This window comes from Falco cherrug, chromosome 12 (genome assembly GCF_023634085.1).
Source record: "Falco cherrug isolate bFalChe1 chromosome 12, bFalChe1.pri, whole genome shotgun sequence".
Taxonomy (NCBI): Eukaryota; Metazoa; Chordata; class Aves; order Falconiformes; family Falconidae; genus Falco; species Falco cherrug.
In genome coordinates, this window is record NC_073708.1 from 21,880,106 (window position 1) to 21,895,033 (window position 14,928).

Genomic DNA, 14,928 nt, shown 5'->3' on the forward strand with positions numbered 1-14,928 from the left:
CATGGGAAACTACAAATTACAACAGTCAATATCTGTAACAATAACCATGCATTTCAGCATAATTATTTTCCCATCCTATAAAAAAATCACATCTGCTTTCCTTAATATTGAGGTATGTCGACAAGAATGGCAAACATCACCATTAATATTTTACTTAATTGATATGTTACCTTTGAAAACAAGACCAGCTTATTTAGAAGACACTAATTTTATTCCTAATTTACACAATTTCTACTTAAACAATTTGAAACTAATCAGTATTAAAGGAAAATTGTTTTACTACTGAGCAGTTATGCACACCCATCCCCTCAAACCCCTTTTCTTCTTCTCCAAGAAAACACAGAAAAAAAAACAACCTTAGGGGCTCCTTCATGTACCTTTTTCTGATGCAGCTGCTTTGGTACACTCTAATACCAAATGACTTGGTTCCCATAGTGGCACTTTCTTGTTCTTCTTTCCACGTCTTCTTTTAAAGTGATGGGCCAGAAAAATAACGGATATTGCACTCACTGCTGTTACCGTGAAAAGCTTCTTTAACCCAGGGGAAAGCTTTATCTGAAAATAAAAGTGTGTGACATCACTGGAAATATATGCTTCTTAACTCCCACCTTTCCTCCTACCCTCCTTTTGGCGTGTTCAATCTAGGCTATAGCTTGCCTGAGGGTGATAAGAGAAGCTGCTCTCACGTAGCCTGAGAAACAACCAACTCTGAGTAAGGACAGACTAACTGCTTCTCAAAATTTGCAAGGACCAATAGGTGACAGAGTTTACAAAGGGTTGGTGCGACAGAGTGGGTGGCTGCAGAGAGACATACTGCAGCACCCAGAACTACATGAATGGTAGGAATCTAAGTAAATTACTTTAAAACCTCTTTTTTTGTTTATTTCCTTCTAATGCCAGGACAAGACAGGGCTTCAATTAATCCTCCACTGAAGAGAAACTCACCCTTCACAACAAGACTATTTCTTGCACTGTTAAAGACTGGAGGATCCTAAAGCTAACATTTACATGGTATTTCAGTTTGGGAAGAACATGTATTATAAGATATTTCTCTAAATAAACCATTCTTTTTTAATTGTTACCTTTTATTTTGGACATAGATCAGTCATAAGTTTACAGACATTTAAATTAGCAAATAAGAACCACATATACCAGCACCTGGAATTAAAAAACATTAACAAAGTTTATGAAATTCCAAGTGACAAGATACACAAAGAAGAAAAGAGCCACTTAACTGGAAGCTAGAGTCCATATTCACAAAATCTTTGTGAAATCTATGCTGCTTGAGAAAGACTGCTGGGAGACAACCAGATCTGCAGTCCTTGGAGCTAACATGGTGTTTCTGTAACATGTTTCCTCACACGAGAAAGAGCTGGCCACACAGAGTACCACCGCAGTCTGGCAGTCCCTGGTTGCTGTGCAATTTGTTAATACCATCAGAGTTTTATTTAATTTAAAGAAGCGTTCAAAGCTTTCTCTGCACTACTGAGTTTGCAATCAGCAAGTCAAACACCTTGGACTTGAGAACCCTGTCCTTAGTGGTACTGTATCTTGACCAAGGCTGAAAACCTAGCACTGTACTCTGCGAGGAAAAGGAAATCCCTGAAACCTAGCACAAACACATACTTACATAAGGCTACTGTGTTTCACAGAGAAGAGTTAATAATCAAATAACTGAGATTAAAACCTTGAAGCTTACAGAATTAAATGCTAGAACTAAAGTTTCCAAGAACTGTAAGTGGATTATCTTTTTTGTATGTCTGTGCCTACAAACAGGATCATAACTAAATTAACAGTGAAATGAAAACCTCTAAGTAGAGGAAAGTTAATAGCTGCACATAATGGAGTTGCACATGGTATTTAAAAAAAAATATGAACATGCTACAACATAAAAAAAAGTGATCTTGCAGTGAAAATTTTAAAGTATTCCAAATACAGAAAAAATGTGAAAATAAACAGATGTAGGTAAGACTCAGAAAACCTCATTCTTTTATATGCAATAAAACTCTGAAAAGCATTTAAATGCAAATGTGACAAATTACATAGCTTTTGCTTACAAGCACCTAATTCAATAAGAATAAAATACAGTCATATCAAAGACATCGGGTTTAAAAGCAGAGCTTTATTAGGATTCACTAATATATATTTTGTAAAGACACTTATTGGCAATCCTAATGATAAACATTTTTTTCTTTTTTAGTTATCCTTGTCAATGATTGAGCATACACAGAACGGGAAAAAAAGTAATCTATTGGACCATATTTTGTACAGCAAACTAGAAACTTTTTTTTCTTCTCCTGTGTATTGTGGCATCAGCACATGGCTCACACCTCAAGAAATATATTCTCTGAGGGATACAACTGACGTCTTAACATTTTCTCAAGTAATTCTGACTTGTTTCACTCTATCATTTATCACAAACATAGTTACTGGCAACTGACATCTCTCCTCTCTGAATCTCTACAACACAATTACAGCTCCTCCTCCCTGCCTTTGAAGTGAAGATGCTCTAGGGACAAATTGTGTGATTCCCTGCAGACAAGGAGTATCAGCTTGACCATACTTTCAGCTTTTGTCAAACTGAAAATTAAGACCATAATGCACTCTTTGCTCAGATTGAAGCGGCTGTTAACCACGTTGCTAATATCAATGAAAGAAAATAAATCTGTAAAAAGAAATACTGTGATTAACAGAGCCTTAAGGGTTTTTTTTGAGGATGATCTTTCCTTAAGTAAACCAAACAAAATCAGTAAAAGACCTGAATGGGTTTTAAAAAGTCTGCTTTTAAAGAATCACTGCCTCGTTTTAGTCACGTGCCACTTATTTAATCAAACAGAAGTGACTCGAAAAGTAGAACAAGGATTTTTAATTTACATTAATGAATTATCATTCAGATAAATTCAGTGAGTGGTACTAGCAATCTAGAAAGTATTTCAGACCACACTCAAAATTCAATGACAGCTATGTTTAGATTTTAAATACCTAATAACATTCTGCCAAAAAAAAGACAACTTGAGGATTTTAATGTTTGATTTAATAAGAATCAATACGCTGTTGCAAAATTAAGACATACAGACATTGCAGATAAAGCAATCTCTTCAGTCCGATGTATGATGATGCACTAAGCGTTTATTAGCAGAAAAAGACAAAAACCCCACTTACTTAAGTTCAATGTTCTAAACAAACTAAAAATGAAGGTATTTGGTACAGAGTTAATCCCTATTAAGGTCAGAAAACCAAGTACAATGCTGCAATTAAACTTCTAAACACATAATGGAAGTGACAATATTTAGATAATGTATACATTACCTGGTTAAGAGAATAATACCATGAAAGGGGAAGATGAAACACCCGTAAAGCTACTGTCTTCAGAGAAAATCGCGCTTCAGTAACAGTTTCTTCTGACATGGCTCCTTCACTCCCATAACCTCATTAAATGGAACTACCTTGAAAGCAGTCACAGATGGTCTCTGGAATACTCTGTCAAATGAAGGATACATACTAAATTATGCCACCGAAGTCCAGGACATTCTTCTGCAAGCCTGAATCCCTTACACAACAGGTACATGACTTGTTCAATTGACAGTGCTGACTAGAGACAAGACTTGCATTTAAGGAGAAGACAGCAACCTTGCTGGCTCAGTTTAGGCCCCATTCCTCCCACCTGCTCTGTGCAGAGTCGTGGATATGAACAACCAGGATCTACAGAGCACTCAGTTTGCTCTTACTAGCTGGCATCCCACCCACCATACCCCCTCAGCCACACACTGCGACAGCCCTGTTTCTAAGACCACTACTGTAGGAATAACGTAGGTGCCAGCTAAGAGTTAAAAGCTTTGAGAGCAGCCTGGAAAAGTTTATCTCGTTCAGAGCTTCAGTTCTTTTGCAGACACCCTGCATAATAAACACCACACCCTGACGTCATCCCCCCACGAGGAGGCACGGGCTCCCTTACTCCCCGGTGCCAAACACGAGGCGAAGCCCCTGAGGTGTGACATCCAGGCCGCCAGCGCGGCACGGGGCGAGGGGAAGGCCAAGGGGGGGCCCGGCGGGCCGGCTCCCCCCGCCGCCGGACACGGAGCGGGGCCCGCCCGGCCTCAGAGGAGCAGCGACCCCGGCCCCGGGCTGCGGCCACCTCCGCCCGGCACTGCCGAGCCCTCCCCAGGCAAGGCAGCCCCGGCACCACCGCCGGGAGAGCCCGAAACCTGCGGCGCCTCGGGTGGGCGACGGACAGAGCCGAGGTGCTGGCCCCTCGCACCCCGCAGCCCCCCAGGCAAAGGCAGCGCGCCTCTCCCTGGGCCCGGGCCGGGCCCTGCCGCCCGGCAGCCCCATGGCTGCCACCCCGGGTTACCTGCCGAGCACCGGGCAGCAGCGCCGGCCCCTCGCGGGCGGCTCCCTCCCCGCTCCGGCGCTGCTAGGAGACCGGCAGCACAGCTTCTTCCGGGCCAGCGAGAAGCGGCCGAGGTCGGCAGGAGACAGCCCCTGTCGTCACGTGAGAGTGACCCGCTCCGTTAGGAGTCCGCGTCGGCCATCTTTACGCAGGGCAGCCTTCTCCTGCGGGCGGCGGGGCAGGGAGGGAGAGAGCCTGGCGCCGTCATCTTTGTGCAGGGCGGCGCTCACGTGAGCCGCGGAGAGGCTCGGCGCGGCCATCTTTGTGCGGGGCGCGTCCCGCGACCGGTGCTGCCCCAGCTGCGGCCGGTGGGCGTCTGTCTGCGTGAGGAGGCGCCGGTGGAGCTGCGGCTGCGGCCTGGGCGCGCCTGCTCCGCTGCGGCAGCCTCCTGCACCGCTCCGTCCTGGGCCGCGGAGCGCCGCCCGCCCACCAGGGCCGCTGTCCCCGGAGGCTGCCATTCGCCATCCGTGTAAGCCGCGGGGCTGGCCGCGGCCCGCCTTAGCTCCGGGCTCGGCGCACGGTGCATCTTCTCGGCCGTTTCGGTGACGGGGGGGGTTCCGCCGACGGCGGGGAAGGTGGGTCGGGTGCGGTGCCTGTGAGGGACAGCGGGCGGTGGCCGCGGCCGGTCTCCCCGTCCCGTGCGGCTCGGCCCGCTGGGCGTGTTGGCACGGGCATGGCCGCCGCCGGCGGAGCCGTACCGGGGGCCGGGGCGCCGCGCTCCCGCGGGGCTGGGCGGGGGGCGGGGGCCGTGCGCGGCCTGTCTTCCGGGCCGGGCTGGGCCGGGCCGGGCTGGGCAGGGCAACCGAGCGGGGCGGCGGGGCCCGGGCCGGCCGCTCCCAGCCCGCGGGGCGCCGTGCGGGGCGGGCGCTGCTGCCCGCCGGGACCGGCCGCGGGGCGGCCCCCGCAAATACCGGCCGCAGCTGAAGCCGCGCAGCGATGGTGGTGCAGATGTGACGCGATTCCTAAAAATAATTTGGTTCTAAGTTACTCTGTTCGTTCCCTGAAGCGTGTATATGTTTTATCGCCGTGTACGGGGGATGGAGCAAAAAAGGCCGGTGTAGCACCTGGTGGAAAATCACCGCAGGCTTCTCCTGCGTCCAGGCAAAGCCTGAGTCGGGGAAATCCTCTTAGGAACATAAAGGTCAGCTGCTGGGTTTCCGAGTTAGTTTTTAGCGTGGTGGAAGGAATGAATGGATGGTCTGCACACTGAAAAGCAATATAAAATGAAAAATGTTTAACCTGTGAGAGGCTATACCCTCAACTCAAACATTTTTTTTATGTTCTCTCTCTTTGGAAACAATACATCATGACAGAAAAAAAAAAATCTAATGGAAGTGACTTAAAAAAATTGTGTCTTGCTTGAGCAGATAGCTCTTTGTGCCTGAAGAGAGAGACCAGGTGTCTTTCATAAGCTTACTGAACGAGCTTTTGTCATTTATGGGGAAAATACCAGGGTTTACTATAAACAGAAGTTTTTTACCAGAGTTAGCGCTAGTTGTTGTCATTTTTTTTCAAGAAAATGGGATACACTTGTGTATAGAATTGATAGATTAAAAAAGGTAGAAATAGGGAGGGATGGGAGATGAAAATCAAAACCACCTACCGATTAACAGAATATAAAGGAACGTAGGGTGTGCAATTAAGGTTAGCCTCCCTGTTTCTTGACCCAAGAAATCTATTCTCAAGTTTGGTAGCAATATTATTCACATACATTGTTATGCTGAAGTAATTTCTGTAATAAATTGTGAAAGAGTCCAGTAAAGTTTTTGAAGAATAACACAGTTCTTTAAAAAACTGATAGGATGACATACATCTTAAAAACCTTAATGCATGTGTCTAAGGCTTCAGTGGTCACTTGTGGTCAGAGTAAAGGTGGGTTTTTTCTAAAGTGCGAAGAATATCCATATAACAAGTAATTACTAAAGTTCTAGAGCTCTTTCCCATTGTAAGTAATGTTCAGATACAAAATTGCACCCCTGTCTCATTCTCACTTTTGTTGCCATAAAGTAAAAATGAATGTTAAATGCAGTAGTTCAGTGCATCACTAGTAAAATAACTATGAGTGCAAGTAAGAAGCCTGAACTTAGACCTTGCTAGTTTGATATGCTGCTACTCAGAGTTGCACAGGCAAAATAATAACAGCTGGTAATGGAGATATGATTACTGCTTCAGGTGATTGCTGTCTTCAGAATACTTCCTTTATTCTTAAAATCTTCTACCAGCATTCCTTTAGTAAACTCTGAAAAATTATCTGACAGAATGGCTGATGTATTTAGGGACATCAATGGGATGAAGATATGTAGTTGTTTATTTCAACGTCTATTGAAGTGTTAACTACTGTTACTAGACAGATCAAAGCATTGAATTTAATTCAAAAAAACTTTGAGAGAATTTTAAATCCGTTATGTTTCTTTAGGAAATATTAGGCTCCCTGCATGAGCCTAAGATCATTTGCAAGATCAGTTGAATTATCTTAGTGTCTCATGGGATCTTTCTGTGTGTGCAATAGGTCTTCCATGGTAGTCACCACACAAGACTAATGCCATGGAATTCTGCTGAATAATACATAGGTTCAATATAAGTGTTACAAGCTTTTGTGCTTTTTTTTCCCCTTTGAACATTAAACAGTTCACTTAGTTGAATGATGTAACATGATGCATTGAAATAGGTGGGCTGAAACAAACCTTTCAGTGGAAACAATGGGGAGAGCTAGCAACAGACTGCAAAGTTCTCTCCCAAATACATGAGAAGCTTATTGTATGAATGTGATCGTAAACAGTTAGGGTGAAAGCTTGAGTTATGTTGCAGTTCACTTTTAGTTCATTCTTAACCTCATAGTGAAACAAATGTGCTTCTTGTATCCTGTGTATGTATGTCCATGGTTTTCAGCTTGGGATTTTTGTAAGGCTGCTGTGAGACCATGGAATACTTCTGAAGGGTCCCTGCAAGGTGACAGAAATAGTTTTGTTGCCATGGGACATGTGATTGCTGTCTAAGTATTCCCATCTCAATAATTTTTTAGAGTTCTGCAGCAGGAGGAAAGCTGAAATTACTGATACAGATCCTTTCCAGAGGCTTTCTCTGTCTTTCTAATATATAAACTTTTGGCTCAGGAAGCCCCAGAGCTTGAAAGGATTTAGGGAAGCTATATATTCTTGTTGAAATTTTATTCTTCTGGAGTTGTCTTCTTTCGGTCAGTGGTGGAAACAAGATACTGGGCTAAATGGACCCATCATTTGATGCAGTAGAGCTGTTTATATGAGAGTTCTAGATATTTTCCCACTACAAACTATCACATATCACCAGGGATGTGGAGATACGCTCAGGCTTCAGAACAGGAGTATAAAATGGATCGTAAGAGAAACCACAAAGGTAGATACTTATTTTTTTTTATTACTGAAAATGCAAAGAAGTGACTTTTGGATGAGGTCAATGCAATGCAGAAGCTTGTGAAAAACAAATGTGATAATGAGATATATCAGTAGAGGAATATAAGCAGTCTTTTCAGATAGAGTAGGAAGTGGTGAAATAGAGGAAGGACAGGGAGGGAGGGAGGGAGGGAGGGGCTACCCTGGGCTTGCTAGGACTTGGGAAAGATGAAGGGTGAATCATGGTTTTGAAATTAATTTTGCAGTTTTAGGCTTTAATCTAAAACTTTACAAGTGTCTTCCCGCAGCTAGGTATACTAAGCTACCAAGGTTATGGCAGTACGGTGAGTTAGCACGGTTGCTAAGCATGGAAGGTGGTGTATGAGAATTTTGTTAAGAAAAGGTGAAAAAAAGGCCATTCAGTTTTGCCCATGTAATAACATGTAGAGAATCTATAACGTTAAGTAGATGTCCGCTGGGGGTGCTCTCCATATGGATAGGAATAGGGACCACATCCATGTGGACGTGACTTCCAACATGCTTTTGGTCTTTCTGATGGTTATTATGAGAAGAGAGATGCAGACTCCATCAAGAAACAGAATCTGGCATGAGCAGAACTTCTGGGATTGGATTTGTTCAGGACTGCAGGTTTGGATTTATATAGTTCCAGATCTGAAAAGTAGCTAATAAATACAAGTTGGGTAGCATGAGGTGAAGTCTGCACTTCATTCATTGCTTTGAATTACTTGGAATAATGCATTCAGGAAGCTGCAAGCTGCTTTCAAAAAAAAAACAAAAACCAAAGCCTAAAGCTTTACTAATCTATTCTACCAGTTCTAAAGTATTTGTGTGTAATCAGCATTAAGTCACACTGGATTTTTTTTAAGGTTGTCAGGGCTTTACAGGGCTTTATTTGAAACTCACTTGCCCATTTTTAATGTTTTAACAGACCTTGTAAAATGTGCAAAATGAAATACATCATCTTGTTTCCATTTCTGTTCTGAAAAGGAACTTTACAGATCAAAGCAGAATCTGAAGTTGAGGAGGTTTGATCTGAAACAATACCGTTTTCATATTTGAAGTGTCTTTAAGCAGTATTGCATACAAACAGACAGTGAACTGAGGGAATACTTCTCCGTCTGCAGATTATATTTGAGAGTAATGATTTTTAAATGTAAGCCATAGGTCCAGGAAGAGAATTTAGACCTAATCTTGAAAAAAAATTCCCAAATTATGAATTTACTGTAGTATTTCCAATCTTGTGAGATAAGTTCTTAAATATTTATTGAACAGCTGTTAACATGACATTCAAAAAGACCAAAAGGTAGAACACATACTTGAGTATAGGTACAGGTTATATAGATATATAAATATATCTTGTGTATTATATATTAAAAATAGTTTATCTACTTAAATATATTTTATTTATATATAAATGCAGATACATACATGTATGCATATAACAAATTATATGAAGTATTAGATATTATTCTTATAAAAATAATATGTAATACTGTAATAACATTATTTGTATAGGAATAATGTAGACTATTTATGCACATTCACACACGCTTATATTAAAAACCCCTTTAATGACCAAAGGGAACTGAAATGACTTTTGATTCAAAGAGTTCTTATTGCAACGCAATTGAAGTAAAGACCAAGTCACAGATAACATACTGAAAGTTTACTAGGGAGGTTTTCCGAGATGCCTACTAGGCAAGGTTTGTTTTCCACCACACTGTCAAAGCCCTAGGTTACTTAATATTCAAAGGAGTGATTGGTCGTATAGCAGAAGGAACAAACCTAAAGCTGCCAAAACCAAAGAGGAAAGAGGTGTTGATAACAGTGCTAAAGACTGCAAACAGATCAACGAATGTGCATCACTGAGTTAGGGTGAAAGTTTAGTTGCAAATCTTGATAAAGGAACACTAGATTGTACAGATCATATTTGGGCAAAGAAATTTTAAGATTTCTTGAGCTTTAGATAGATTGAGGCATCAGTAGTAATTAAGTGACAAAACTGGAACAAAGTTCTTGGATGGTTCTTATTTGCATGAGTCAGTTGGAGTATTCATATAAAAGGAACATTACTGAGTTAATTTTTTAATTTTCTTTCTGTAAAACATCATAGATTTCTCTGCAACCATCAAAATAACAATGACAAAGTGATTGCATTTAACATTCTCTATTTCTGAGAAGTTTCTGTGTCTGCATCAGGGACCGTGGATGGACAGAGAGGACTCAAACAAGAGAAAAACTTGCTGAGTGTTCAGTACTACATGTAAGTTACAAGTTTCAGTTTGCTTTTGATAAATAATATTCTTGAATCTAGAATGTGTCTTTGTAAATAAATAAAACCAAGATAAAGTTTCCTTCTCCTTTGACAAGCAGGTCATGTGCTCCTGCATTTTTAACCTTCACAGCTTCAGCACACTTCAGCGCTGTTGCAAAAGATCCCTTTCCAGAATGTACAGTCAAAGCTACCATCAGTTCTGGGTAGGCTTGAGAACTGTAATTTTTATGTTGTTGGAATGCCATGATAGAGGCCAGAAAGTTTAATAAGTGATCCAAACCAGCTCTGCTCCACTCAGAATTCTGTTAGTTTAAGCCCTAAAAGTTAGAGGATTTGGTTTTAGAAGTCAGCTGTGTTTAACTTGGGCTATTGAGTTCTCTTACTGTAAAGTTATTTATACTAATGTACTTTAAAAAGCCACATTCATTTAAAAGTTATGTACACACTGAATATTAGATATCTGATATTGATGCTTACTGTAAGGAATTGGATTTTACTCATTCTTTTTTCTGTTGACAAGTGATTCCCTGGTCTTGAAGATCCCAGCTACAGGATCTCAGAAAATACAGCTTCTGAAATGTCATCGCCCGGCAGCAATTGCCCACACTTGGAATCAGTTGGTGAGATAACAAAAGAGGAATTGATACAAAAATCCCATGTGAGTTGTAGCAGTTTGCTTTCTTCCTATTGTAGTTAACTCTGGTCGCTTATTTCAGCTATGTGTGTTGTTGTGTGTTATTAGTTATAAGATGCATAAGTGTTAAACATGGGTAAAATCTTCTGTAGTGGAACAGTAAGGTTTACACGAAGTACAGGAAGACTTAAGGACTTGATAAAACTGAAAAACTATCTTTCAGTGCTTAACACTGAAATCAGAGTACCTTTCCCAGCAGGGTTTTCCAAAGCAAGTGCTGTTTGAGTGGAAATAGTAGTTAGAAGAGTTAGCATAGCACCAAGCTGAACTGTAGCAGTTAGTTATTTGGAATGTTTATGTGATACAGTATAACTGACTTGACTTCAAGAAGAAACTGTAACAAAGAAATCTATGCTTAATTTTTTTCTTGGATAACACTTCACTTGTTGGTGGAGGAGCCACAGTCTGAGAAACTGCCCCTACCCAACTCATGGTTTCCAGCTGTTAGTAATAACTGGAACAAAGAATGATCTTGTAACCCATTTTAGCAGCTGGGAGGTGATGAAAAGCCAAACCTTTTCTGTCCATTGTGCTAAACTTTCTATCTGAAAAGTGTTAACAGGTAATTTGCTGCTGAGGGGTATAGCATTTCTGTAATGTTGCTTTTTTTTTTTTTGTAAACCTTTGCAGGTAGTGTTGACTATCTGCAAATAGGAATATGCAGTTATTACAAGTTCTATCACTTTAAATTCGTTTTATGTTAAATTTATAGGAAAGACCAATTTTGAGGATTTTAATAATAATTTGATATGATAATGTTTATGCTTTATTGAGAAGAAAAATTTTTGGTTTAAGATGAAAACTCAGAGAGATCCAAGGTTTTACTAGAAAAATATGCTAATCTTATGTGAAGCAAACCAAAAATTGGGTTGGTTATAAACACATTTCTTTTTTGATCTTAAAATTATTCAGCTGATACTGATATTTACAGTATTTTTTTCTCATTTTGTCTCAAAGTTGTGGTTTGCTGGTGAAAGCAAATGAAATAATGCTTTTCTTGTGTGTTTAACTTCAATAGGGCACTTGTCAGGACTGTAAAGTCAGAGGACCCAATCTTTGGGCATGCTTAGAGGTAAGTCGTTCTGTTGTTCCGTAGTAGGGTTGTCTTCTAGTAATCTGTAGATAAAGTTGGTAGTGTTCTTTTTAAGAAACAACTATAATGAACTTCTTTAGTTTCTTTAAATTGTTGTTTAAAAGTATAACCTATTGTGCAGTTTTCTGTTTTTAAAATTATTTACCTTCGATCAGGTACATACTTCTTGCAATTTAAGAATAGTGTGTTTAAAATGATTTTTTTTTATAAGAAGGTAGCACATTAAGGTTTCTTCTTGAGTTATGATATTTTTTAGGTCTTAAGATATTATATTATTCCTGAATTAAGTTACTTTTAATAAGCACCTCTTGGCATTTGTAGTAATAACATCCAGCAGTGAGTGCTGACTTTTTACAGCATAGAAATACATACTCTGTTGGGTTTTTTTTTTATTCTTAAGTAAAATAAAGAAAAAAACCCTTATTTTGAAACTTGTAGAAGTTTGTATAAACGTTCTTCAGACTTTGTAAGAATTTTGCATGGTCTCTACCCTGGATATAGTTATTTCTTAAATATGCTTGCTGTCTACAAAATCAATGATTTTCAGTGTGTTAAAAAAAAAAAAAGCTCAAAGTGTTGCTTCTCATTGGTCTATGATACCAACAGGAAAGTATGTAGCTAATTTAGTTTTTAAAATGTCTTGGGAGTTCTTCAGACATTCAGCTGTTTCCAGAGATTGAAATTTTACTATATAGGCTTGTTTTCATTTTTTGGCAACTTTTGTCTAAGTCTTGTCAGGAATATAGTCTAGGCTGAGATGCCAAACTTTAGGTGTATGTATGAGTATTTTAAAAAAACCTGCTTCAGTAGTTTCCTTTCAAGTGGTTTATGGTAACAGTTAAGAGATCAGATTATTTTGCTCCTTCTATCAATAAGAGATAGAAAAGAAGAGAGAAATAAACAGTGTTTAATGACTTCTTGTTAGATGTCTGGAAGTTTAATTACATATAAAAACCCTCTTGGGAGTAGGAAGAGGTGTTCAGGGATGCATCAGCCTGGCAGGTGGGGAAATGCTGTCACAGCTTAAAACATGTTTTTTATTTCTCACTCAGTGCTCTTAAACTGTTACTGAAAAACTCAATTTCATACCAACATTTCCGTAGGAGAGTTTTGTAATTGCAGTAGGACACTTACTGTCATGCTGTGATGTATCTCCTCTTGGATGAATTGGCATCTTGCCTTCACCTTTTTCAGTAGAAAAACGTGGTGAGATACCAGCATGTTAACTATCTGTAATTTAACAAGTATCTGTGATAATTTAATATAGAAAATTGACTGTGTTCAGCTGCTATTTGATTGTATAAATTAACATGCTTGGAGCGTTATACAGATAATATGCTGTACCCTCTTATGTGGTTGTCTTGACTCATGCAAATGAGGAATTAATGAAAGTTGCTTGAAGATTGGCAGCTGCAAGATTCCACACTCAACTCAGCCAAATGTGTTTTGCAATTGGCACAATTAAAATCAACAGTTATTTTGCAAGTTATAACTGGAATGTAGTAAGTACTTAACCATGTAGTGCTGGAAACTCTTATGTAAAAGTGAAAAAACAATGAATTGTGAAGTAACACTGATAAGTAGGCACTGCAGATAGGCGCATAGGGGCAGTTTTGTATAAATGTGTCATGTTCCAAGGCTGTTGCAATTCAGTCTTTCAGACACTGGGCTAACTTCATATTTTCTGTAACGATCTACTAAATCAGGAATTGTAAAAAATAAATGTTGACCTTAACCTGAATAAATACATCAAAATGGCCAAACAATTATATTCCAAACAACTAAATATCTTACACCGCCCACCAGTGAAAAGAGTTGAGTTAAATCTTGCAGCATTCTTATTTGCTTTAGGTGATACTTATTTTAATACTTAACTGTGCATGTCTCTTGTTTGTGTAGGACTCTGCAAGTTTGAAATCTGAGTGAATTTTAAAGGGACTGGCAGTATGTTCCTATTCTGTAAACCTGTTTGACACCATTTTTTAATTCTGTATACTTCTTCATATCTTGCTCAACAGAACAGGTGTACGTATGTTGGCTGTGGTGAATCCCATGTTGATCACAGTACCACCCATTCCCAGGTATGTGTATTTGCTAGTCATACAGTTACTTGAAGCAGTGGAGTAGAGTTGGAGAACTTTTTAGACTAATTTTAGTGAAGTCAATAACTTGTGTTAGCATAATTGGAAATTTGATTAGCTATGATTGTTTTTCATCTATAGAAGCAGGTCTTACTAATTTAGGGGTATATGAGTTTACAGTCTTTGTGCAGCTGCATAATTGTTTATGTAATTCTGGCATTATTGCACTCCTTAAAAGAACATGGTGAAAATTAAAAAAGGAACAATTACTGATGATTTTGAAGATGCATGGACAAAAGGCTTCTTGAGTACTTCAGCTGGTATGTAGTACTTCACTGCTTCAGTCTAACTTTTGAAGACTGTGGCTGCCTGGTGGGTGAGAGGAGGGAAGTTGGATTAATGAAGATGGGAGCTGAACAGCTGTAAAATAGGAAGTATAAATTACTGGGAAAAGGTGCTTTATTTCTGCATTATGCTCCCTGTTCCAGTAGCTACAGATAAAGAAGTGACTGAGCTGAGCGTATCCTTTCATGCAGTGTCCTGATTTTGGGTCCGGCTTGGTAGGAGCAGTGGAGTATGTGCATTGTGTTCCCAGCATGCCAAGTTCTGGCAAGATTGGACAGCTTGAGTGCATCTGTTCCAGTCTTAAATTCATTGTATGTTCTGTGCATACACGTGTGCCAGTGGAACACTTGCCAAAACAAAACAAATAAGATATATTCTCTCTTAGCAAATATACTGGGGACAGATGGGATGGCAGTTTTATGAACATGTCATTTCAGAATTGCTGACTTTACAAAATTAAATGAAATTCTTGCCACCAATTTACTGTTTGTCTGTCAGAAAATACATCTAAGATTCCTCCCTGAGCACTTTTTGGTCTCTGAAAATACTAAAAAACCCACCCCTGGTAAATATTGAAACAAACAAATAGTATTTACCAGGGTTTTACAAGAAGTAAGCTTTGACTGCATTTTACCACGACTCCTCATTTTTTATTCTTTTT

At 39.9% G+C, this 14,928-nt stretch overlaps 2 protein-coding genes across 11 annotated transcripts in view; one reads left to right on the forward strand and one right to left on the reverse strand.

Annotated features, from left to right (window-relative positions):
• MIGA1 (mitoguardin 1) overlaps positions 1-4,529 on the reverse strand; it is a 40,701-nt gene extending 36,172 nt beyond the window's left edge. The window contains exons 1-3 of one of the 2 annotated variants that reach the window (XM_005437344.4): positions 4,352-4,523; positions 3,310-3,480; positions 378-555 (exon numbers count right to left, since the gene is read on the reverse strand). In XM_005437344.4, the coding sequence (XP_005437401.1) occupies positions 378-555; positions 3,310-3,408 (277 nt within the window). In that variant the 5' untranslated portion in view covers positions 3,409-3,480; positions 4,352-4,523. Of the gene's footprint in view, positions 1-377; positions 556-3,309; positions 3,481-4,351 lie in introns of both variants that reach the window. The other variant, XM_055724742.1, reaches the window with a different exon arrangement.
• Positions 4,530-4,723: 194 nt separating this feature from the next.
• Positions 4,724-14,928, forward strand: part of USP33 (ubiquitin specific peptidase 33) — a 42,266-nt gene continuing 32,061 nt past the window's right edge. For 2 of the 9 annotated variants that reach the window (XR_008734745.1, XR_008734746.1), the window contains exons 1-5: positions 4,739-4,965; positions 9,979-10,042; positions 10,575-10,712; positions 11,767-11,820; positions 13,860-13,922. Coding sequence is in view for 6 of the 9 variants with exons in the window: in XM_055724734.1 (XP_055580709.1) it covers positions 10,632-10,712; positions 11,767-11,820; positions 13,860-13,922 (198 nt within the window). In the remaining 3 variants the exon portion in view is untranslated. Of the gene's footprint in view, positions 4,966-9,960; positions 10,043-10,574; positions 10,713-11,766; positions 11,821-13,859; positions 13,923-14,928 lie in introns of all 9 variants that reach the window. The other 7 variants (XM_055724736.1, XM_055724731.1, XM_055724734.1 and 4 more) reach the window with 6 other exon arrangements.